Below are 25,235 nucleotides of genomic sequence, written 5' to 3'. Positions count from 1 at the left end.
CACCATGTTGACCAGGATGGTCTCGATCTCTTGACCTCGTGATCCACCCGCCTCGGCCTCCCAAAGTGCTGGGATTACAGGCTTGAGCCACCGCGCCCGGCCTAGTTTTTTATTTTTTAGTCTGCAGATGGCTCTTTTAAAGGACAATTTTCCCTCCCAAGTGACATGGATATTAGTAAGCACCCTCCCTGATAGCTATTACATAGCAAATGACAAGTAACAGACTATTTTACTAAGAAAATAAGATAAATTGCCACATAATTAAACTTAAATAATGTGGACAAAAAAGCATTTAATGTACAAGAGTATGAATTTACCATTCAATTTATGGTTTTAGGAATACTAGAAAAGAGGAGGAAAAAATAAATATGCAAGAAGAAATAAATACATTGCAAAACTGAAGAATGGGAAATAATCAAGAGTTGGAAAATTAGGAAGGCAAAATGAAGGAGAGTACATCGGATATAACAAAAGGTACTGAGGACTTACAAACAGAAAATACTGGAAGTGAATGTTGTTAGTTATGTGAAAGTCTCAATGAGTAAATAATTTCAAAGATAGTAGGAATTAATACTGACAAAATAAGACATAAAAATCAGAATAGTGGCTGGGTGTGGTGGCTCATGCCTGGGGCAGTACTTTGGGAGGCCGGGGCAGGCGGATCGCCTGAAGTCAGGAATTTGAGACCAGACTGACCAACATGGTGAAACGCTGTCTCTATTAAAAATACCAAAATTAGCCGAGTGTGGTAGTGCACGCCTGTAATCCCAGTTACTCGGGAGGCTGAGGCACTAGAATTGCATGCAGGAGGTGGAGATAGCAGTGAGCTGAGATCGCACCACTGCACTCCAGTCTGGGTGAAACAGTGAGACTCCATCTCAACAACAACAAAACCAGAATAGACTCTTGTAACCAAAAAAAATTGAGGCGATTGTAAAACTACTCCTTCTCTCCCTCATACCGCCTTAAGGGGGCAAAAGTCCACACTCTAGGCGTTGGTGATTTCTCCTAACCTTTTAATTAATTAATTAATTAATTTATTTATTTATTTAGAGATAGGGTCTTGGTCTGTCACCCAGCCTAGAGTGCGGTGGTACAAACACCGCTTACTGCAGCCTCAGCCTTTTGGGCTCAGGCAGTTCCCCCACCTCAGCCTCCCAAGTAGCTGGGACCTCAGGCATGGACCACCACACCTGGGTAATTTTTAACTTTTTTGTAGAGATGGGATCTTGCTATGCTACCCAAGCTGGTCTGGAACCCATGGGATCAAGTAATCCTCCCTCCTCAGCCTCCCAAATTGTTGAGATTACATGTGTGAGCCACCACTCCTGGTCTCTTGTAACCTTTTTTAAGAAGCAGATACTTCTTATGTTGAATTATAACATAGTAGTAAACAGCTCTTGACAGTAGAACAACAAACATGAAAAAGTAAAAGTATAACCAAATCTCATTTATAAATGTGTAGATATTTAAATTAAAAATACTAGCAAATGACCTGACCACAGCAGATTATTCCCTTGTTTTGTTTCAAGTAGTTTATCCTAGGAATGTCGGACAAGTTCAGTGTTTAATAACTCATTAATATATCTAGAGTCAGTGCTGTGGTTTGAATTTGTCCCTCCAAAATTCAGATGTTGTTGCCTACACACACGCACACACACACTTTTTTTTTTTTTTTTTTTTTTTTTTTTTGAGACGGACTCTCTCTCTGTTGCCCAGACTGGAGTGCAATGGCAGTCTCAGATCACTGCAGCCTCTGCCTCGGGGGTTCAAGTGATTTTCCTGCCTCAGCCTCCCGAGTAGCTGGGATTATAGATGCCTGCTACCATGCCCAGCTAATATTTGTATTTTTAGTAGAGATGGGGTTTCACCATGTTGGCCAGGCTGATTTCGATCTCCTGACCTTGTGATCTGCCTGCCTCAGCCTCCCAAAGTGCTGGGATTACAGGTGTGAGCCACCACACCAGGCCTATTGCCAGTATATTAAGAGGTGATTAGGTAAAGAGAGCTCCTCCTCCTCCTCTCATGAATGGGACTAGGTATCTTTTTAAAGGCTTGATAGCATGAACTTGTCTGTTTTTACACCTTGCCATGTGAGGACAGTGTCCATCCCCTCTTGCCATTCTGTCTTCTACTATATGAGGATGTAGCTTTCCTTCCTTCTGGAGGACACAGTGTTCAAGGCACCATCTTAGAAGCAGAGCCTGGACGCTCACCAGACACCTAACCTGCTAGTTCCTTGATACTGGACTTCCCAGCCTCCAGAACTGTGAGAAATTAAATTTCTGTTTTTCATAATTACCCGATCGGCTAGGTGCAGTGTCTCATCCCTGTAATCCCAGCATTTTGGTAGATGGAGGCAGGCATATTGCTTGAGCCCAAGAGTTCGAGACCATCCTGGGAAAAATGGTGAAACCCCATCTCTACAAAAACACAAAAATTAGCCAGATGTGGTGGCGTGTGCCTGTAATCCCAGCTACTTAGGAGGCTGAGGCAAAAGGATCACTTGAGCCCAGAGGTCAAGACTGCAGTGAGCCATGATTGGAACACTGCACTCCAGCCTCGGTGACAGAGTGAGACCCTGTCTAAAAAAAAATTACCCAGTCTTAGGTATTTTATCATAACACCACCTACAGACTAAGTATGGCTTAATGGTGAGGAGTACGTATTTTGAACCAGATAGCCTTGGTTCACGTCTTGGCTTTGCTTCCTAATGGCTGTGTTGTTGTACCCGAGCGAGTCAAGGAATGCGCCACACTCTGAGAATGAATTATAAGTCCTTTATTAAGCAGGCAACTGAGAATGGCTAACGCCCAAAATTCTCTCGGCCCGAAGAAAAAGTTAGGTGGTCTTTTATACACTAGTTTTAACAGGAAGTGGGGAACCTAGCTGAAACAAAGTTTTCACAAAGGCAGGGTAAGCAAAAAGTTAAAAAGAAAAACTGATGCATAAGAAATAAAACAGTGCCAGGTGTGAGGAGTACAGCCGTCAGGAAAGACATACAATTTATGGATAAGACAGGCTCTGGGCACTCACTGCAGCTGCAATTCCAGACTCTGCTGATACCACTTTATTCGGCCTCTTATCAACAAAGGCATTTCTGGGTGCCCAGTCAGTCTAACCTTGCTTTATACTAGAGTTACGTACTTCATGGGGAGAGGGTTACTAAAATGAAGAAGCCAAAATGAAGTCTGTTCAGCTCAAAAAGGCTAACATAAAGCCTGAACAGCTTTTAGTCAGGGAAAAGGAAAGTTAGTTTTAGCTGGCAAAAAGCAGGGTATCACAGTGTGACCTTGAGTGAGTTTATTGAACTATAAAACTCTTAATACTTTTCTCATCTATAAGTGAGTAATAAGAGCAGCTACCTCACAAGGTTGTGTTTGCTAGGGCAGCCATAACAGATACCACATATGGGTGGCTTAAACAACATAAATTTATTTTCTTATAATTCTGGAGGCTAGATGTGCATTAGCAAGGTGTCAGCAGGTTTGGTTCCTTTCTCCTTGGCTTGCAGATGCCTGCCTCCTTCTTGTGGCCTCATATTGTGGTCCCTCTCCGTGTGTGTACATGTCTGGGCGTGCTCGCTCTCTCTTTCACACTCTGTCTTCATCTCCTCTCATTAAGAACACCAGTTTTATTGGATTTACACGTCTATCTCCAAATAAACTAAAGTACTGGAGATTTGGGCTTCAACATAGGAATTTTGGGAGGACACAGTTTAGCTCATAACAGGTTGTTACTAGGATTAGGTGTCCGATATACTTGGCCCTAGCAAATGCCACCTAAGTGTTGGTTTTCATTATTACTACTTTATAATAACAAGTAAATAATACATAAAACCCCCGAAACTTTAGAAAAATCTTTTTATTTCAGAGTAATTAGAGATTGACAGGAAGTTACACAGCATGTGTAGGACGGTTCTATCTATATACCCTGCATCTCTCCTGTGTAATTCTAGTAAATTATTAAAACCAAAAAATTGACATTGGTACAATCCATAAGACTAATTCAGATTTCAAGTTATACATGAAATGTATATGTGTATTTACACTTCTGGCAATTTTATCACGTGTAGCTTATTGTAACCACTATAGTCAAGATGCATGACTACTTCATCACAAGGCTCTTTCCTGCTATGCCTTTGTAGCCACACCTACCCATTCTCCCTTGAAACCTTAATCCCTGACAACTACAAATCTATTTTACTCTATAATTTCATTATTTCAAGAATGTAGTATATATACATGGAGTCACAAAGTACACAATCTTTTATTTTGAGACAGGACCTCTCTCTGTCACTCAGGCTCGGATGCAGTGGTGTGATCTTAGTTCACTGAAGACACTGCCCCCTGAGTTCAAATGATCCTTCCATCCCAGCCTCCAGAGCAGCTGGGACTACAGGTGCACACCACAATGCTAGCTAATTTTAAAATTTTTCACAGACAGGGTCTCATATTGCCCAGGCTGGTCTTGATTTCCTGGGTTCCAGCAGTCTTCCTCCCTTGGTGTCTCCCAAAGTGCTAGGATTATAGGTGTAAGCCACTGCACCCAGCCTACAGCTTTTTGAGGTTGGCTTTTTTCACTCGTCATAATTTCCTTGAAGTTTCAAGATTTTGCATATATAAATCATTCCTTTTTATTGCTGTGTAGTATTCCATGGTGTGGATATACTACACTTTGCTTAACCATTGTCCTTCACGAGGACATTTGGTTTGTTTTCAGTTTTTGGCCATTATGAATAAAGCTACTATGAGCATTCTTACATAGGTTTTTATACCAACATGTTTTTCTTTCTCTGGAATAAATGTTTAAGAGTACAATTGCTGGGTCAAATGATAAGTTTTAAGTGCATTTTTAGTTTTAAAAGAAACCGCCAAACAAACAAAAACAAAGGCTTTACCTGGCTGGGTGCGGTGGCTTATGCCTGTAATCTGAATACTTCGGGAGGCTGAGGCGGGTGGATCATGAGGTCAGGAGATCGAGACCAACCTGGCCAACATGGTGAAACCCCATTTTAAAATAGTAATAATAAAAGAGAAAAAAAGAAAAAAGGCTTTACATTTTTACATTATCACCAGCAATGTATGTGATTCAGTTTCTCTGTATCCTTGACAGCATTTTATTGTTGCTGTTTTTTATTTTAGCCATTCTTATAGGTATGTCATGCAATCTCATTGTGGTTTAAATTTGTATTTCCCTAAAGGCTAATGATGTTGAACATCTTTTCTTGTGCTCATTAGTCATCTTTGCATCCTCTTTTTTTTTTTGTTCTGTTTTTTGAGATGGAGTTTTGCTCTTGTTTCCCAGGCTGGAGGGCAATGGCGCCATCTCAGCTACCGCAAACTGCCTCCCGAGTTTAAGTGAGTCTCCCGCCTCAGCCTCCCTAGTAGCTGCGATTACAGGCATGCAGCACCATGTCCAGCTAATTTTGCATTTTTAGTAGAGACGGGGTTTCTCCATATTGGTCAGGTTGGTCTTGAACTGCCAACCTCAGGTTATCCGCCTGCCTTGGCCTTCCAGAGTGCTGGGATTACAGGCATGAGCCACCGCTCCAGGCCTACTCCCTCTTTAGTAAAATGTCTGTTCATATTTTTTGCCAGTTTTCTAATTGGAGTTCTTTAGGTATTCTAATCTCAAGTCCTTTGGCGGAAGCGTGGTTTGAAAATATTTTCTTCCAGTCAGTAATTTGTTTCTTCATCCTATTTACAGGGTCTTACTCTGTACTGTTGATGAGGTTCCATTTATCAGTGTGTTTCCTTTTGTGGATTAGAGCTTTTGTTGCCAAGTCTAGGAACTGTTGGCTCAGTTCTAGGTTGTAGAGATTTTTCTCCCTTTTTTTCTGAACAATTTTACGGTTTTATGTTTTACATTTAAGTTCTTGATGTATTTTGGTTCTTTTTTCTTTAAAAAATTTTTTTTCTTTTATTCATTATTATTATTAGAGATGGAGTTTCGCTCTTGTTGCCCAGGGTGGAGTGCAGTGGTGCGATCTCGGCTCACTGCAACCTCCACTTCCCGGGTTCAAGCAATTCTCCTGACTCAGCTTCCCGAGTAGCTGGGATTACAGGCACCTGCCATCACGCCTGGCTAATTTTTTGTGTTTTTAATAGAGACTTGGTTTCACCATTGTGGCCAGGCTGGTCTCAAAACTCCAGACCTCAGGTGATCCACCCACCTCAGCCTCGAAAAGTGCCGGGATTACAGGCGTGAAGCACTGCACTGCGCCCAGCCTATTGTTTTTATTTTTGAGACAGGCCTATTTTTATTTATTTTTATTTTTATTTTATTCTGTCATCCAGGCTGGAGTGTAGTGGTGCAACCTCGGCTCACTGCAACCTCCACCTCCCTGGTTCAAGCAGTTCTCCTGCCTCAGCCTCCTGAGTAGCTGGGACTACATGTGTGTGCCACCTAATCCCAGTTACTCCCAGCTAATTTTTGTATTTTTAGTAGAGGTGGGGTTTTACCCTGTTGGCCAGGCTGGTTTTGAACTCCTGAGCTCAGGTGATCTACCTGCCTCAGCCTCCCAAAGTGCTGGGATTGCAGGTGTGAACCACTGTGCCCAGCCTACGTTAATTTTGTATAAGGTTTGAGTCACGGGTTTTTGTTTTTTTTTTGTTTTTTTTTTTTTTTTTTTTTTTTTGTTATTTTTTTTTAGTTTTCTGTTTTTTTTTGTTTTTATCCTGTGCATGTAGTTGTTCCAGTAACATTTATTTAAACATCTATCTCTTTTTTTTTTTCAATTTATTTAATTTATTAAATTGCCTTTTTTTTTTTTCTTAAAGAGACAAAGTCTTACTCTGTTGCCCAGGCTGGAGTGCAGTAGTGCAATCATCATTCACTGTAACCTTGCACTCCTGAACTCCCGCCTCAGCCTTCTGAGTAGCTAGGACTAGAGACATTGTCACCATGGCTGGCTAATTTTTTCATTTTTTGTAGAGATGGGATCTCACTTTGTTCCCTAGGCTGGTCTCAAACTCCTGGCCTCAAGTGATCCTTGAGCAGTCCTCCCAGGTCAAACTTCAAAGTGTTGGGATCACATGGGTGAAACCTATTAAATTGCTTTGGCATTTTTGTCAAAAATCATTTGGACATATTTATGTGGGTTGGCTTTTTTTCTTTTTGTTTTTCTTTTTTGAGATGGCGTTTTGCTCTTGTTGCCCGGGCTGGAGTGCAATGGTGCGATCTTGGCTCACTGCTGCAATCTCCACCTCCTGAGTAGCTGGGATTACAGGCACCCACCACCACACCTAGCTAATTTTTGTATTTTTAGTAGAGATGGGGTTTTACCATGTTGGCCAGGCTTGTCTTGAACTCTCGACCTCAGGTGATCCACCTGTCTTGGCCTCCCAAAGTGCTGGGATCCACGCCTGGCCAAGTGTCTGTTTTTAGCTGTGAGGATTAAATAATACTAATATAGAATGTCTTGCCCATAAAGTGCTACATAATGTGGGCTTTTGACGGTTGTGTTTTTTAAAAAGTACTACATAAGTGTTAGTTATTATTGTTACTTTACAACACAGCAAATTAATAATAATTTTTTTTTGTTTTTTGAGACAATCTGGCTCTGTCACCCAGACTGGAGTGCAGTGGCAGGATCTTGGCTCACTACAACTTCCGCCTCCTGGGTTCAAGCGATTTTCCTGCCTCAGCCTAGCAAGTAGCTGGGACTACAGGCGCATGCCATCATGCCTGGCTAATTTTTGTATTTTTAGTGGAGACGGGGTTTCACCATATTGGCCAGGCTGGCCTTGAACTCCTGACCTCAAATGGTCCACCCACCTTGGCCTCCCAAAGTGCTGGGCTTGCAGGTGTGAGCCACCGCACCCGGCCAATAATAATTTAAAAAAAAATTTGATAAACTCAGTAGTCATTCCTACTTTGTAATTTTAAAAACAATACAGTTTCAAAATCTTTTTAATTGTGGTAAAATACACATAACATAAAATGTACTATCTTAACCATTTTTAGGTATCAGTAGTAAATACATTCATATTGTTTGCAGCCAATCTCCAGAACTTAAAACCTAGGAAAATGCCCATTAAACAACTCCTCATATCCCATCTTCCTCTCCAACCCCTGGCAACCACCATTCATTGACTCTATGAATTTGACTAGCCTCATCTACATGGAATCAGTCTTCTTATGACTGGCTTATTCACTTACCATAATGCTGTCAGGAATTATTCATGTTGTCGAATGTAGAATTTCATGTACATACCACGTTTTGTTTATTCATTCGTTGATGGATATTTGAATTGCTTCCACCTTTTGGCTATTGTGAGTAATGCTGCTGTGAACATGGTTGTACAGCTATTTCTTTGAGGCCCTGCTTTCAACTCTTTTGGGTATATATCCAGAAATGGAATTGTTGTTCGTACGGTAATTCTTTTTGAGGAACTGCCATAGTTTTCCATAGTGGTTGCAGCATTTTACATTCCCATCAACAGTGTACAAGTGTTCCAGTTACTCCACATCCTCAGTAATACTTGTTATTTTGTGAGGTTGGTTTTTTTTTTTTTTTTTTTGGTAGTGACCATCTCAATGGAAGTGAGGCAGTGTCTTGCTGTAAGATGCAGTTTCCTAAAATTAGTAATTTTCAGCATCTTTTCCTGTAGTCGTTGGCCATTTTTATATCTTTGGAGAAATATCCAAGTCCTTTGCTCACTTTTTAATTGGGTTGTTGATTTGGTTGTTGTTGAGTTATAGCAGTTATTCATGTATTTGGGTTATTAATGCCTTACCATATATGTAAATTGCAAGTATTTTCTCTCATTCTGTGGGTTTCCTTTTCATTCTGTTGATTGTGTCATTTAATGTACAGAGATTTTAAATTTTGATGTCTATTTTAGGTATTTTTATTGTTTTTATCTCTGCTTTTGGTGTCACATTCGAGAAATCATTGCTAAATTCAACGCTGTAACACTATCTTCGTTTTCTTCTAAGAGTTGATTATAGTTTTAGTTCTTATGTTTAGGTCTTTGATGTGTTTTGAGTTAATTTTTGCATGTGGTAGTGGTCCAACTTTCATTTCATTTGTATGTGTATGTCCAGTTTCTCCAGCACCCCCCCTCCCCCCTTTTTTTTTTTTTGAAACAGTCTTGCTCTGTTGTCCAGGCTGAAGTGCAGTGGCAGTGATCTTAGCTTACTGCAGCCTCCACCTTGCAGGTTCAAACGATTCTCTTGCGTCAGCCACCCAGTAGCTGGGATTACAGGTGTGCGCCACCACACCCAGCTAATTCTTGGATTTTTAGTAGAGGCAGGGTTTCACCATGTTGGCCAGGCTGGCCTCGAATTCCTGACCTCAAGTGATCCGCTCACCTTGGCCTCCCAAAGTGCTGGAATTACAGGCATGAGCCACCATGCTGGCCCCCAGCACCATTTTTTGAAAAAATGGACTTTCATCTTTGAATAGTCTTGGCACCTTAATTGAAAATCATTTGACCATGTATGTGAGGATTTCTTTCTGGCTGTCCATTCTTTTCCATTGATATATGTCTGTCTTTAATGCCAATATCATGATGTTTTGATGATTATAGCTTTGTAATTTTATTTATTATTATACTTCTTTTTTGAGACAGTGTCTCATTGTTACTCAGGCCAGAGTGCAGTGGTGCAACCTTGGTTCACTGCAGCCTTCACCTCCCAGGTTCAAGTGATTCTCCTGCCTCAGTCTCCCGACTAGCTGAGACTACAGGCTTGCACCACTCCACCCTACTAAGTTTTGTTATTTTAGTGCAGATGGGATTTCACCATGTTGGCCAGGCTGGTCTCGAACTCCTGACCTCAGGTGATCCACCCACCTCAACCTCCCAAAGTGCTTGGGATTACAGGCATGAGCCATTGCGCCTCGCCTGTAATAAGATTTGAAATAGGAAATGTGGGACCTTCAACTGTGTTCCTTTTCAAGATTGTTTTGTCCGTTTGGGGTCTTAGCCCATTTATGCCTGCTGTCCCGTTATTGGAAGGCTAAGCTTGTGGGAGTTGTTTATATCCTGCTCAAGGTCATTGCCAAGGGCTGATTTTTCACGGGAAAAATTTGCAACCTGAGGCATAAATGGATTAATGTAGTTTTTAATGGTAAGCTCTAGAGATGTTACCATGAAAATGAAAAACAGAAAAATGCTTTCTTTGATTATTATTTTGTGTTTTATTCAGAGCAGTAAAATGGAAAACAAATAAGAGGTATGAGTTATGGAAAGGAGGATAAAACCTTGTTGTTTACAAATGCTATGATTCTATACCTAGACAACTAAATTGAAAGAAAGAAACTGGGCCGGGCACAGTGGCTCATGCCTGTAATCCCAGCACTTTGGGAGGTCAGGCAGGTGGATCACTTGAAGGCAGGAGTTCCAGATCCACCTGACCAACATGATTAAACCCTGCTCTACTAAAAATACAAAAAAATTAGGCGTGGTGGTGCATGTACTGTAATCCTGGCTACTTGGGAAGCTGACAGAGGAGAATTGCTTGAACTTGGGAGGCAGGGATTGCAGTGAGCTGAGATCACACCATTGCACTCCAGCCTGGGCTACAGAGCAAGACTCTGTCTCCAAAAAAAAAAAAAAAAAAAAAAAAAAAAAAGGAACAAACTGAAGATGATTAAGAAGACAATTCAGTAAAGTGACTGGCTAAATAAAAATCACGAAAATAAATAATTTCTGTATATCAGCAGTAACATAAACATGTTTTTATTTTACTCATGACTTTTATTTTGAGACAGGGTCTTGGCTCTGTCACTCTGGCTGGAATGCAGTGGTGCCCTCTTGGTTCACTGCAACCTCTGCCTTGCGGGCTCAAGCAATCTGCCTACCTCAGCCTCCAAGTAGCTGGGGCGCCAGGCGCATACTGCTATGCTTGGCTAATTTTTTGTATTTTTGGTAGAGATGGGGTTTCACCATGTTGTCCAGCCTGGTCTCAAACTCCTGAGCTCAAGTGATCCACCCACCTTGGCCTCCCAGAGTGCTGGGATTATAGGAGTGAGCCACCACTCCTAGCCCGTTTTGAGTTAATTTTTATATTGATGTGAAGGAAGGGTACACTTCATTGTTTTACCTGTGGCTATCTACTCCTGGCACCATTTGCTGCTCATTGAATTGTGTTGGCAACCTTGTCAAAAATCATTGGACCACAATTATGGATTTATTTCTGGACTTTCTATTCCATTGATCTAACCTTATGCTAGTACTATATTGTCTTGATTGCTGTGGCTTTGTTTTAGGCGGTGAAGTATGAGCCTTCCTACTTTTTCAGGATTGGTTCCTAGCAATTCCATATGCATGTTGGAATTTGCCTACCAGTTTCTGTAAGTCAGTCAGCTGGGGTCAGGTATGATGGCTCACGCCTGTAATCCCAGCAGTTTTGAGACACGGAGGTGGGTGGATCACTTCAGGTCAGGAGTTTGAGATCAGCCTGGCTAACACAGTGAAACAATAATAAGTTATTATTTATAAAATTATTTATTCCTCTTGATGCTACTGTATATGGAATTATTTTCTTCATTTTCAGATTGTTCATTGCAAGTATAAAAAAACTGATTTTTGTATATTGATCTTGTATCCTACAACCTTGCAGAACTAGTCATTAATTATAAAGAGAAGGATCCTTGTGGCTGTTTTATGCCCTGGATCTCTCCTACAAACTATCCAGTCTACAGTTTAGGCTGTATCTTCATTAAATCCATGAATCTCTTTCCACTTGCCTAGTACCACAACCCCCATTGTTCTTGGGAACACCCTTAGACTGAAACTTGTCACACTCTTGCAAGTGAAGTCAGGTCCTTTGAGATACTCTTGTGTTCCTTCTTCTTCCTTTAGGCAAAGTATCTGAGCCAGAGTTCCAGTAGTAGAGATAGGGATAATTGCAAGCTTTGCTGTGAATGCTACCCTGGCTCTAGGAGGGGATGGGGCAGGTCAGCAGCCTGGGGTCCTCTTGGTTTGTCTCTCCTGTCGTGGAACCACTGTCCCGTGAGCTGGGTTAAAGGGTGTTGGGTTCCCAGTATTCTGTGTGCCATGCCTATGAAAGAGCCCCTTTTCCACAAGTAGGGATTGAGCAGAAGAAGGGAGCCCCTACCTCTGATGATGCTTGCCTGAGACTTAGCCTCAGCAACAGAAGACAGGGCAGGATGAGAAACACTGAAGTCGAGTTCCTCCCAGGAATAAAGAGAACCTTCAGGGCTGGGGCAGTGGCTCATCCCTGTAATCCTAGTACTGTGGGAGGCCAAGGCAGACGAATCACTTGAGGCCAGGAGTTTGAGACCTGCCTGGTCAATATGGTAAAAGCCCTTCTCTGCTAAAAATACAAAAATTAACTGGACGTGGTGGCACGTCCCTGTAATCGCAGCTACTCGGGAGGCTGAGGTGGGAGAATGGCTTGAACCCGGGAGGTGGAAGTTTCAGTGAGCCAAGATTGCTCCACTGTATTCCAGCCTGGGCAACAGAGCAAGAGCAAGAATCCCTCTAAAAAAAATAAAAATATATTAAAAAAAAGAGAGAGAGAGTCCTCAGGCTTGAATTTTGGAGGAAGGGGAGCCTGTCACTTTTCTGACTGAATTTAGAGTTTATTGAATAAATGTTTCTTCTTCTTCTTCTTCTTTTTTTTTTTTTTTTTTTTTTTTTTTTTTTTTTCTTTTTTTTGAGACGGAGTCTCACTCTGTCACCCAGGCTGGAATACAGTGGTGCAGTCTTGGCTCACTGCAACCTGTGCCTTCTGGGTTTAAGCGATGCTCGTGCCTCAGCCTTCCAAGTAGCTGGGATTACAGTCATGTGGCACCATGCCATGCTAATTTTTTTTTTTTATTGGAGACAAAGTCTTGCTCTGTCACCAGGTGCCAGGCTGGAGTGCAGTGACGCGATCTCTGCTCACTGCAACCTCTACCTCCCGGGTTCAAGCAGTTCTCCTGCCTCAGCATCCCAAGTAGCTGGGATTACAGGCACCTGCCACCACACCTGGCTAATTTTAGTAGAGACAGTGTTTCACCATTTTAGTAGAGACAGGGTTTCACCATGTTGGCCAGACTGGTCTCGAACTGACCTCAGGTGATCCACCTGCCTCGGCCTCCCAAAGTGCTGGGATTACAGATGTGAGCCACCATGCCCAGCCAATTTTTGTACTTTAGGTAACAATGGGGTTTCGCCACGTTCACCAGCCTGGTCTCGAACTCCTGACCTCAAGTGATCTGCCCACTTTGGCCTCCCAAAATGCTAGAATTACAGGCATGAGCCATTGTGCTCAGCCTGTTTCTTCATTTCCTGTTTGCGTTTAGGATCATTTCTAGAGGCTTTGAGTGCTTGTCGTTTGATAATTTTTGCCACTTCCACCAAGGAGCAGGCAGTGGAGCCTCCTCATGCTGTTAGACTCAGTGTCAACCTCCTATAAATTTTTTGAGCCAGCATTCATGCCTCCATAGGGCATAGCTTAGAAAAGCATTTCCTTCATTCTGAGCCTTGATCATGCTTCATAAGCAACTCTTAATACACCCCTTAACATCTCAACTTTCAGGTACTGTTCTTTTGTGTTATAAGAGACCAAGAGTGTTGATTTCTTTTGCTTATTTACCATAAACAATCAATTCAGTACATGTGGAAGTGCAATAGAAGGGAAAATCTGCACATGAGTACAGAGTTTATAAAAGAAGTGAAAATAATGCTAGGTAAGTTTAACATGGAGGGTGCAGCACCATAGTTGGGTTCTATTCAGATTGGCTTGAAGTTGTTGCAGTTAACTCTTGCCTTCTCTGACCTGACTTAGACATCAAAATCATCAGGCTTCGACCGGGCACGGTGGCTCACGCCTGTAATCCCAGCACTTTTGGAAGGTCGAGATGGGCAGATCACCTGAGGTCAGGAGTTCAAGACCAGCCTGGCCAACATGGCAAAACCCTATCTCTACTAAAAATACAAAAATGAGCTGGGCGTGGTGGCGGGTGCCTGTAATCCCAGATACTGAGGATGCTGAGGCAGGAGAAGTGCTTGAACCTGAGAGGCAGAGCTTGCTTTAGCTGAGATCGCACCACTGCACTCCAGCCTAGGCGACAAGGGCGAAACTCCGTCTCAAAAAAAAAAAAAAAAAAAAAAAAAAAAAAAAAAAAAAAAAAAAAAAAAAAAAAAAAAAAAGAAAAAATTAAAAAAAGAAAATTAGTCTTGTCCTTCAGTTTTGCTATCCTCTTAAATGAACATTTATTTATTATGATTTTTTTTTTTCTTTCAGGGACCACTTAATAGTGAGTCTTCCAACCAGAGCTTGTGCAGTGTGGGATCCTTGAGTGATAAAGAAGTAGAGGTAAGAAGCTACGTTCATGGCAAGACTTTTCATACTTCCACTTTTGGGCTGGGCTTGGTGGCTCACACCTATAATCCCAGCACTATGGGAGGCTAAGGTGGGCAGATTGCTTGAGGCTGGGAGTTTAAGACCAGCCTGGGCAACGTAGGGAGAACTTGTTTCTACAAAAGAATACAAAAAAACTTAGCAGGGGGTGGTAGTGCACACCTGTGGCCCCAGCTACTTGGAGGCTAAGGTGGGAGGATCGTTTGCACCCAGGTAGATGAGGCTGCAGTGAGCTGTGATGGCACCACTGCACTCCAGCCTGGGTAACAGAGACAGACCCGAATCTCAAAGAAAAGATAGCACTGCTTAATTAACTCCCAGGATGCTGTTAGACTCTGTGTCAGTGGCTCCCCTTTCAGTTGTGTGCTCTTTGCATATAGGTCTGATATGGCCCTCGTGGGTTTTTATTATTATAATCATGTATGGATTTTACATATTTTAAAATTTTTGCATAGTTGCCATTGATAAAGGATAGAAATCTGCAATATTGTTCCTGTTTACATGGAAAATAAGATTGATTGACTGATTTTATTTTTACAACATTTTTTGAGACAGGGCCTCCCTCTGTCATGCATGCTGGAGTACAATGGTGCAGTCATAGCTCATTGTAATCTGACACTCCTGAACTCAAGCAGTCCTCCTGTCTCAGCCTCCTTAGTAGCTAGGTGCCACCATGCCCAGCTAATTTTTAAAATATTTTTTATAGAGATGGGGCCTTGCTGTGTTGCCTAGCTGATCTGGAACTCTTGGGCTCAAGCCATCTTTGCACCTCAGCCTCCAAAGTGCTGGGATTATAGACATGAGCCACAGCGCCTGGCCAAGATTTTTTGTTCATTTGTTTAACTTTCCACAGCCCTCATGCACAAGATTTTTTTTTTTTAATTATTAGGCATATAACCTAGCTGCCTGGATATGGGTCTCAGTGTAAGTCTGCAGCCAGCTACTCTGCATTTAGATAAAACTATGCGGATATTTCCTTTTTGGAAGAAAGATTGGATTTAAAGTAGAAGGACTGTAACAGCAGTTTTCTGAGAGCCTAACGTGTGGTGGACATTTGTCCTACATTTGTGCTCTGTTAAACATCTCACAAAAGTTTTGTAGCACCTCTGACTTACAGATAAATAAACTGAAGCTCTGATATTTTAAGCAGTTTACCAAAAATTGTATGGATGGTTTGCTTCTAGACCCTGTACTCTTTGTTATACTCAGTTTTTTTTTTTTTTTTTTCTTTGCCTGTGCAGAAGACAGATGTTATACTCAGTTTTAAGAGGAGGACAATGATTCAGGACTTGTCTGGGCCAGTTATATCTGTTTATATATTCAATATTTTGTGTGTACTCACTGTTTTTCCTAACGTGAAAAATTTACCAAAATGCTAATTGTGACGTATATGGTATTTAACAGACTCCCGAGAAAAAGCAGAATGACCAGCGAAATCGGAAAAGAAAAGCTGAACCATATGAAACTAGCCAAGGTAGTAGTAATTTCATATCAACAAAAGTACTCAGTTCTAATGTACTTAGATAGAATTTTCTAACTTATACTACATAATTAGTTTGTACCCAGGGATTCCTGATAAAGGAAGTTTGTGTATCTTAAGGGAATATCAGACTGTTTATTACAGACTTGCCATTTGACATACACCTGACAAAACTGTGTTAGTTCTTCGGGGACTCATTTGTTTTCCCTGTTGTAAGTTAACAATCCTCTAAACCACAGGCTTTTCTTTACACCAAGCATATATTGTACAAAAAAGAGGTTAGAGTTTTAACTCTGTCTTGTGTTAGATCAGTGATTTGTTAATGACAGCCAACTGGAAATGCTTTATTTATATGACTTCCCTTTCTGCCTGCTGCTCTTCGTGGCAGTTGTTTAGTTGAATATTGGAACCCACTGGGATAAATCTGTAAGCATGATGGGTATAATGCCAAATATCTTTATATACTCAAAGAACGAAAAAAAATGACTTGGCTTTTTTTCTTCCATTCTAAGGAATAGAAAGCCCAGTCTTGTTGCATCCTTCTTATCTTTTAAAATCTACAGATAATTCATTGTGTCTTTGGGAGCAAAATTCTTCCAAAGTGACAAGAAAAATTACTGAATCTTAAAGCTGTGAAAAAATTCTTCCTTTCACTGCTTGTTTAGCCTGTTATTTTATGGAGGAAATAGTCTGTTCTTAGGCTAAGGTATTTTGGCTCATTTGTTACAAGTACAGCTGACACGGGTTTATAGCAATGTATGTAGTTACTGAATGTATAGTACATTTTAGTGAATGATGGTTTACATATATATTGGAAAAACTGTATTTACTTTGGTTTCATTTTCAGGGAAAGGCACTCCTAGGGGACATAAAATTAGTGATTACTTTGAGGTAAGTTACATTTTTTGAAAAAACAAAAAACCCCAAAACGAACTCTGTAGTGATTTTTTTTTTAAAAAAACCTAAATCCTTGTGTTTATTTGAGGCTTTAGAAAGTCATATTTTGGCCAGGTGAGGTGGCTTATGCCTGTAATCCCAGCACTTTGGGAGGCTGAGATGGGAGGATCTCTTGAACCCAGGAGTTCAAGACCAGCCTGGGCAACATTGGGAAACCTTGTCTCTACAAAAAATAGAAAAAATTAGCCAGCTGTGGTGGCACACACCTATAGTCTCGGCTACTTGGGAGGTTGAGGTGGGAGGATCACTTGAGCCTAAGAAGTCCAGGCTGCAGTGACCCATGATCTACTGCAGTCCAGCCTGGGTGACAGAGAGTGAGACCGTGTTTCCAAAAAAAAAAAAAAAGTTATGTTTTGCCTTTACTGTACTCTTCTTCTCTTCCTCCCCATCTTCATCAATCAATGCTGCCCCATCTCTCAATAAAAGAAAACTGCTGCTGACTTCCTAAATTTAAATTTATTATGTGTCTTGACTGTGATGATGTAAAAATTCACAAATGAGATGATTTTTCTCTTGGCCAGACGAGGTTTTGTGTCTTATAAAGATTGAGGTGGAATGACTTGGACTCTTCTTGTGTCCTCCTCCCTTTAGTCCAGTGGAACATATAGTGAGTTCCCTGACCCGTCATTAGTGGTTACTAAAGAAGACACTAACATCACTGCACCACTGCATTTCTGCTTCGTGTATTTTGAGACAAGAAGGGAAAACATTCTTCTCTCGTGTCCTTTCAAAACCATGTGTACCTTCAGCTTTCTAACCATGTTTTCTTTATATCTTGATATGTATCTGCTGGAGCTCCTTCTTAAAAATCTCAAATTAGCAGAATTTGACTTACGTGGCATTTTTTCTCTAGGGTAAGATGTATTAACTTAAAGGGGCCATATAATTAAGACCTGTTTGTGTATTAATCTTTTACTCTCCTTATCTGAAGCATAGTACTGTTTTGAATTATTCATATCCATTTTTCCCTGTTGGCCAGTTTGCTGGGGGAAGCGGGCCAGGAACCAGCCCTGGCAGAAGTGTTCCACCAGTTGCACGATCCTCACCGCAACATTCCTTATCCAATCCCTTACCGGTAAGCATTCACCTGGAGAAATTTGACACCTGTTGTAGGAGACAAGATGCCCAGAAACACTCAAGCAAAGTTTCTCTTTCATTAATTACCCACAGAGAATGAGGCATTAGGGAGAAAAGTTCATAGTTTTACCTATGAATCACTTACTTAGATTCAAATCTATATCAGCAAATTAGCTTTTTACAAAAGAGCCAATTCTGTTGTCTCTATATAATAAATTATCTCTAATCCTACAGCTCAGTAGTGGATCAAAAAATTAATTCCAATCAAAACATTAAGTTTTCTTCCTTGCCAAATTTGGATGTTCCTTTAGGGTTTTTTTTTTTCTTTTTAAAATTTGACAAGCTTCTGGCATAATTGAGTTTTCTGCAGGGCTTACTCAGTGATGCACTAGAAAAGCTAATGCTATACAGATTTGTGATAGGTTTGTTTCCAGCCTGTAAGAGAGATCTGAGGTCTTAAAAACATTATACCTAAGTTAGTGATTCTCAGTTGGTGGCAGTTTTGCCCCTCAGGGACATTTGTCAATAACTGGAGTCATTATTGGTTGTCACAGCTCGAAGGCATGGGATGAAACTATAGGCATCTACTGGGCAGAAGTCAGGGACGCTGGTAAACATCCTGCAATGTTAGGGCAGCCTCCCTGCAAAAAAGAATTATCTGGACCAAAATATCAGTGGTGTTGAGGTTGAGAATTCCTGAGTAAGCTAATGTAGGATTATGTTTATTTGCTCCAGTGCCATCGCATAATTTGTTGATACTGTGTAAGACCTCTTACTCAAGAGTGTGCTCTGTCCCCTAATGCCTTCAGTATTGCCTCAGGTGGGATCTTGGGAGACAAGGTCTCTGGGACAAAAGTTTTTATTTTGGATCACTGATTTTTAGGAAAGTTGTTTCTCTTTGCCTTGAGAGAGTTGTATGATAGTACTCATTTCCTAAGCGATTTAGGCTTCTGTATTGTTAAAGTATTTAAAAAATATACTTCCTGCCCCTCTACTGTCTCATAAAAAGCTGCATTCATTAACATTATTATAATTATTAAAGCACTTATTAAAACATCTAAGGAGTTTTGGCTATTACTGTGTCATCCTTGCCATATATACATAATAATTTTTTTTTTTTTTTGAGACTGTCTCGCCCTGTCACCCAGGCTAGAGTGCAGTGGTGCAATCATGACTACTGCAACCTCCGCCTCCCAGGCTCAAGCGATCCTCCCAACTCAGTCTTCTGAGTAGCTTGTACTACAGGCATGTGCCACTATGCCCAGCTAATTTTTGTACTTTTTTGTAGAGAAGTGATTTCACCATGTTGCCCAGGCTGCTCTCAAACTCCTGAGATCATGTGATCTACCTGTCTCCACCTCCCAAAGTGCTGAGATTATAGGCATTAGCCATTGTGTCAGACCATTCTTGCCATAGTTTATAATTTTAGAAATGTTTGATGATAGATTCAATTTGGGCAGGTTGAGGTTTGTTAGATAGCTGTTGAAGAGGCCTGTGTCTCTGTTTTTCTTAAGTTTTAAAACAGTTAAAGTTTAAAAGATATTAAATGAGATAGCAGATTATCTATTTGGGACAGAGACACAGGAGAATTTTGTAGAAATTCTCAGGGTTGAAATTCTCAGTTTTGTAGAATTTCTCAGTGTTGTCTATAACTCTTTTCTTCCTGAAGTCCTCTTTTCATTTGGTTTTTAATAGTGTGACCACCCATCTCTCATGCGTCAGTTTAGGTTGAATCTTAACCTGAAGGCAAAAGAGATGAACTCAATGATCTGTAGACATTTTTGCCAGCTATATGAATGTGGCTGAGGCCTGTCATCATACAAATCTGATGATAGATAAGGTGTTAAAATAGGAACCAAAGCTTAATTCTCCACTTTTTCCTTGCCTGCCTCTAGGCAACTCAGCATGATTGGAGGAACACACACACACCAAGGTGACTGACTGATTTTTAGGTCATGAGCACTGGCCTCGTGTGTACCTCTCACTGCCTGCCAGTCCTACTGTATTTCTATTTCGTTCTCTTTCTTTCATGAATATGTCATATTTTTGTTATCCCCTGCAAACCTCCAGCAATTCTTCTACTAACTGATGGCCTTCCTTTTTTATTTTACTGAGAAAATAGAAGCTATTGGAAGAGAATTTCTACATACTTCTACACTAGATTTGCCAAGCTACTTGCATCAGTACTCACATCCATCTGCCTTTGGGATGAATGAACTTGTTAGCCTTTCACATGGGTTTTGGTCTCCCCAATAATTATGTATCCAGCTGTCTACTTGACATTTCCACTTGTGCTGCTTGTGCATGTCCAAAAAGGAACTCTTGCTCTCCCTTCCCTACCATAACTAACACCGAACTGCTCTTCTGTAGTCTGCCTTGTTCTGGCAAATGACAGGTTATACCATCTGGTTTTTCAGGTCATAGCTTCATGCCCCAAATGTAATCCATCAGAAAATCCTGTTTTTTCTTTAAAACGTGTTAAAATATGACCACTTTTCTATTTCTGTTCACTGGATTAGCTTTCAAAGTGGTCTCCCTGTTTTTGACCTTGTTCTACCTGGTCTTAATGTAATAGCCCACATGATTATTAAAGTGTTCAGACACATCCTGGCACTCCTCTGCTCAACACTGTCCTATGGCTTCCTAGACTGAAGTCTTTATGTGACCTAAAAGCTCCTGCATGATCTGTGCTCCCTACCATCCACCTGGTTCTGACATTTGCAGCCATTGTCCCTCTCCTTCATGCCACTGCAGCCACACTGGCCTCCTTGAGCTCTGTAAAGAACACTTTTGCTTCGGGGTCTTTGTACTTCTTATTCCCTTTTCCAGGAAGCAACATGCTTTTCTCAGATATCAGCAATCATCTTTAAATTTTTTGTCGTTTGATATTTATACATGCAGAAGAGTACACATTATAAGTCTACAGTTTACTGAATTTTCACAAACTCTACAAGCACAAGAAATATTACTAATGATGCAGAAGTTCCCGTGTTCCCTTTCAATTACTAACCCCTAGTGGATAGCCACTAGCCTGACCTCTAACAACATAAATGAATTTTCTTGTTTTTGTATTTTGTATAAAAGAATTATTCAGTGTATATTCTTGTGGCTAGTCCTTTTGTTCCACGTTACTTTTGTGAGGTTTGTCCATTTCGTCGTGTATTTTGTAGATCATTTATTGTCATCGGTGTGTTACAAGTTTAATTTTCATTTAATAATTTATATATTTTTATTTTCAACTGCATATTTAATTGCCCATCTTGCCACTAGAATGTTAATCTCATAAGAATGGGGATTTTGCTTTGTTTTGTTTACTGCTGTCTCTTGTTACATAAAAGTGTAATTTTTAAACTAATTTCCCCCATTTGACATGTAAGCAATATTTTATTTCATTTTCAGTCTCCAGCATCCAAAACGGTGCTTGGCATATAATAGGTGCCCAAAATTATGCTGAAAGGGAAGAATAGATGGATAAAATTATTATTTTTACCTTTTTACCTATGGAAGATTATTTTGTATTTTTGTTAAATATAAAAAATACAAAAAGCATGTAAAACATGTAAGTTTTTATGCAGGAGTTGACAAAGGACAGCTCACAGCTGGCAAGCTAGGAATGATTTTTATTTTTATATTTAAATTTATTTTATTTTATTTTTAGAGACAGAGCATCACTCTGTCCCTGAGGCTGGAGTGCAGTGGTGCAGTCTTGGCTCACTGCAACTTCTGTCTCCTGGGTAGCTGGGATTACAGGTGTGTGCCACCACACCTGGCTAATTTTTGTATTTTTCGTAGAGAGGTTTCACCATGTTGGCCAGGCTGGTCTCTAACTCCTGACCTCAGGTGATCCGCCTGCCTTGGCCTCCCAAACTGCTGGGATTACAGACATGAGCCACCTGGCATGGCAAGCTCGGAATGATTTTTTAGATTTTTTTTCTTTCTTTCTTTTTTTTTTTTTCTTTGAGGTGGAGTCTTCCTCTGTCACCCAGGCTGGAGTGCGGTGGCACAATCTCGGCCCACTGCAACCTTTACCCCCCCAGGTTCAAGCAATTCGTGCCTCAGCCTCCCAAGTATCTGAGATTACAGACATGCATCACCATGCCCAGCTAATCTTTTTGAATTTTTAGCTGAGACAGAGTTTTGCCACGTTGGCCAGGCTGGTCTGGAACTCCTGGCCTGAAGTGATCCACCTGCCTGGACCTCCCAAAGTGTTGAGATTATAGGTGCAAGCCACTGAGCCTGGCTGAAGCTCTTTGCTTTAAATGTGGTTTATGTGATATTTAGTATATCCAAACCATTGTGTGGTATAACTATTTCCATTGTTAATACTATTAAATTTGCATTTTTATGTTTTCTGTGTATCTTTGGCAAATACCATATAATTGGATTTTGTTCTCTTAGGTCTAAAATTTTTCTTTTATTTACATTCAATATAATTACCAATATATTTGGTTTAGATGTATCATCATTTAATGTGTTTATTTATCTTGCCTGTACTGTATTCCTTTTTCTTTAATTTCTTGCTTTTATTTAGATTGAATTTTTTTTAAGTCATTTTCTATTTTTCTCCTCTTCTAGTAACTAGGCTATCTTTGGTGTTTCTCTTAGAAGGTATCACATTCGGCCAGGTGTGGTGGCTCACGCCTGTAATCCTTGCACTTTGGGAGGCCCAGGTGGGAGGATTACTTGAGTTCAGGAGTTTGAGACCAGCCTAGGCAATATAACGAGACCCCGTCTCTACAACAAAACATAACAATTTAAAATTAGCCAGGCATGGTTCCACGCACCTTGTAGCCCCAGTTATTCAGGTGGCTGAGGTCGGAGGATTGCTTGAGCCCAGGATGTCAGAGTTGGAGTGAGCCATGATCACACCACTGCACTCCATCCTGGAGCATAGAGTGACACCCCATCTCAAAACCCAAAAATATGAAAGAGTAAAAATAAATTACCACATGTATTTTTAATATGCCAAAATTTAACGTCAGTTGTATCTCTTTATCCTTTACCAAATAAAATAATGACCTCAGAACACCGTTTACTCTGCTACTGACCTGGTGGTGGTGGTATTATATTTTGTCTTTTTTTGGTCTCATAAAATATTATTGTTTAATGCTATCAGTGTTCATTTAGATTTATCTGTATATTTACCTCTTTGTAGTTGTTTTCTTTTTGCATCCTACACCTTCCACCTGGGGTCATTTCCTTCTGCCTAAATATTCCTTTAGTATTCTTCTACAGTATATCTGCAAAGGATTAACTCTAGATTTTTGTTTACTGAAATAACTTTATTTTGCTCTTACTCCTGAAAGGTATTTTTGCTGTGTATATTTTTAGGTTTGCTTTTTTTTTCTTTTAACACAATTGAGCAGTAATCCATTACCATCTTCTAGCCCTCCATTGTTACTGTTAAGAAATCAGCTGTCATTTGCTTGTTGTTTCTTTGAAGATAACTGCTTTTTTCCCCCCTGATTGCTTTGAAAGTCTTTAGCTGTGGTGTTCTGTAGTTTTATGATGATGTGTCATTTCATTTCCCTTGCTTGTGATTTTCTGTACTTCTTGAATTTGTGGGTTGGTGTCTTTCATCAGTTCTGAATAATTAGCAGTTGTCTCTTCAGATATTATCTTTGACTTGTTCTTTTTTCTTCCTCTTACGAAATTCTAGTTAACCATACATTACACTTCCTAATTTTATTACCATGCCTTTTGACTTCTTTTTTTGTATTTTGTTCTTCTTGTCTTTATATACTCCATCGTGGATAATTTCTTCTTGCCTTTCAGTTCCCAGATTCTTATTTATTGTTTCTAATTAGCTGTTAGCCCTGTTGAATTGATTACTGCCTTCTTTTTTTTTTTTTAAGGCAGAGTTTTGCTCTTGTTGCCCAGGCTGGAGTGCATTGGCGCCATCTCAACTTACCACAACCTCCGCCCCCTGGGTTCAAGCAAATTCTTCTCCCTCAACCTCCCTGGAGTAGCTGGGATTACAGGAATGAATCACCACACCCAGCTAATTTTTGTATTGTTAGTAGAGATGGGGTTTCTACATGTTGGTCAGGCTGATCTTGAACTATTGACCTCAGGTGATCTGCCCACCTCGGCCTCCCAAAGTGCTGGGATTACAGGCATGAGCCACCATGCCTGGCAGCTACTGGCTTTTTAAGAAAAAGAATTACATTTCCTGTAGATATTTTCAAGCCTTTTTTTTTTTTAATGTGTTAGACACAATTATTTTATAATCTGTTTGATAATGCTAGCATCTGAAGCTTGTATGTGAATCTGTTTCTAGTGTCTCTTGTTTTTCTTAGTTGTTGCTCGTGGCCTTATTTCTTTTATGCTTTGTTTTTTCACTGTGTACTCCTCATTGTTCTTGCAAAATTGTTTGTGGAGTTTCTTCAAGATCTAGGATGAATGAAGATGTGTTAACTCCAGGGAAAATTTTGATTTGCTTCCTTTGAGTACCTGAAGATTTTACTTCTCTTATATGCCACCTTAGTGAATTTATGACATATTTTGTTTAGTTTGTTTATTTTGTTTGCTTCTTTCAACTACTAGGAATAATTGATTTGTATTGTGTTAACATTTCTCAAGAGAACCCCCAACCCTTACACTGCTGCTAAGGCAACTTCCTTGTAACTGTCTGAGGGTGGGGTAATTTTTCCTGGCTTACCCTTTCCTTGAGAATGTAGTGTAGCTCTTTGGAGGCCCAGCTTGAAGTGGGAAGGGTTTCCTATTGAACCCTCTGTCTTGGCTGAGCTTTGGTCTGTGATTCTCTGCTTGATACCATGTCGCCCTGAAAATGGAAATTCAAGACCTGCAGGTGCTCTTAGGCCATATGTGGCTTTGGTGTTTCTTTTACCTGTCTCGTGTTCCTAATTTCCCTTAGATTTTGTCCTGGCAGATCCCTAACATTTTATCAAGTCTTGAGTGTTTCTAATGTTTGTTACTGTTGTTTGCCCATATTTTATCCTACGTTTGTAGTTTGTTTTTTTTTTTCCCCCCAGAGGAAGGTTGGTTCAAACAGGCTAGGCTATAGCTGACATAGGATATTTACAGAAATATTTTAAAATCTTTCAACCCTTGTCAGGTATTTATTGAATATATGACAGAAGGTTTAATTTTACTGTTGTAGCTCATTCTCTCATGCCGTGAGAATATTGTCATCAATGGGTATCACATGTGTTCTGGAACCTGGGTTTAAACTTTTGCATTTGGTGGGGTAGGAGTGTTAATCATCAGGAGGACTCTACTCATAGATTCAAAAATTAAATTTCTTTGTCAGGATTATTTTACTTTTATTTTTTGGCATGAAAATATTAAAGAATTATTCCTGATTAAGAAAAATTGCCTCCTTTATTCATGCAGATTGTGAAAGTTCAATTCAGAAATGGTAAAATAGAAAGTTTCC

The 25,235-nt window shown here is 40.3% G+C and overlaps 1 protein-coding gene across 9 annotated transcripts in view; it reads left to right on the top strand.

The window, feature by feature from the left end:
• The window catches only part of TLK2 (tousled like kinase 2), a 148,048-nt gene that overhangs the window by 38,013 nt on the left and 84,800 nt on the right, over positions 1 to 25,235 (top strand). For 6 of the 9 annotated variants that reach the window (XM_037745969.1, XM_017549249.2, XM_017549245.2 and 3 more), the window contains exons 3-6: positions 14,206 to 14,277; positions 15,727 to 15,796; positions 16,650 to 16,693; positions 17,739 to 17,834. In XM_037745969.1, coding sequence (XP_037601897.1) covers positions 14,206 to 14,277; positions 15,727 to 15,796; positions 16,650 to 16,693; positions 17,739 to 17,834 — 282 coding nt within the window. The remainder of the gene's footprint in view (positions 1 to 14,205; positions 14,278 to 15,726; positions 15,797 to 16,649; positions 16,694 to 17,738; positions 17,835 to 25,235) is intronic. The other 3 variants (XM_037745970.1, XM_017549250.2, XM_017549253.2) reach the window with 2 other exon arrangements.

This window comes from Cebus imitator, unplaced genomic scaffold (genome assembly GCF_001604975.1).
Source record: "Cebus imitator isolate Cc_AM_T3 unplaced genomic scaffold, Cebus_imitator-1.0 Scaffold217, whole genome shotgun sequence".
Classification (NCBI taxonomy): domain Eukaryota; kingdom Metazoa; phylum Chordata; class Mammalia; order Primates; family Cebidae; genus Cebus; species Cebus imitator.
Note: the sequence above shows the minus strand (reverse complement) of the source record. Positions and strands in the feature narration are given on the sequence as shown.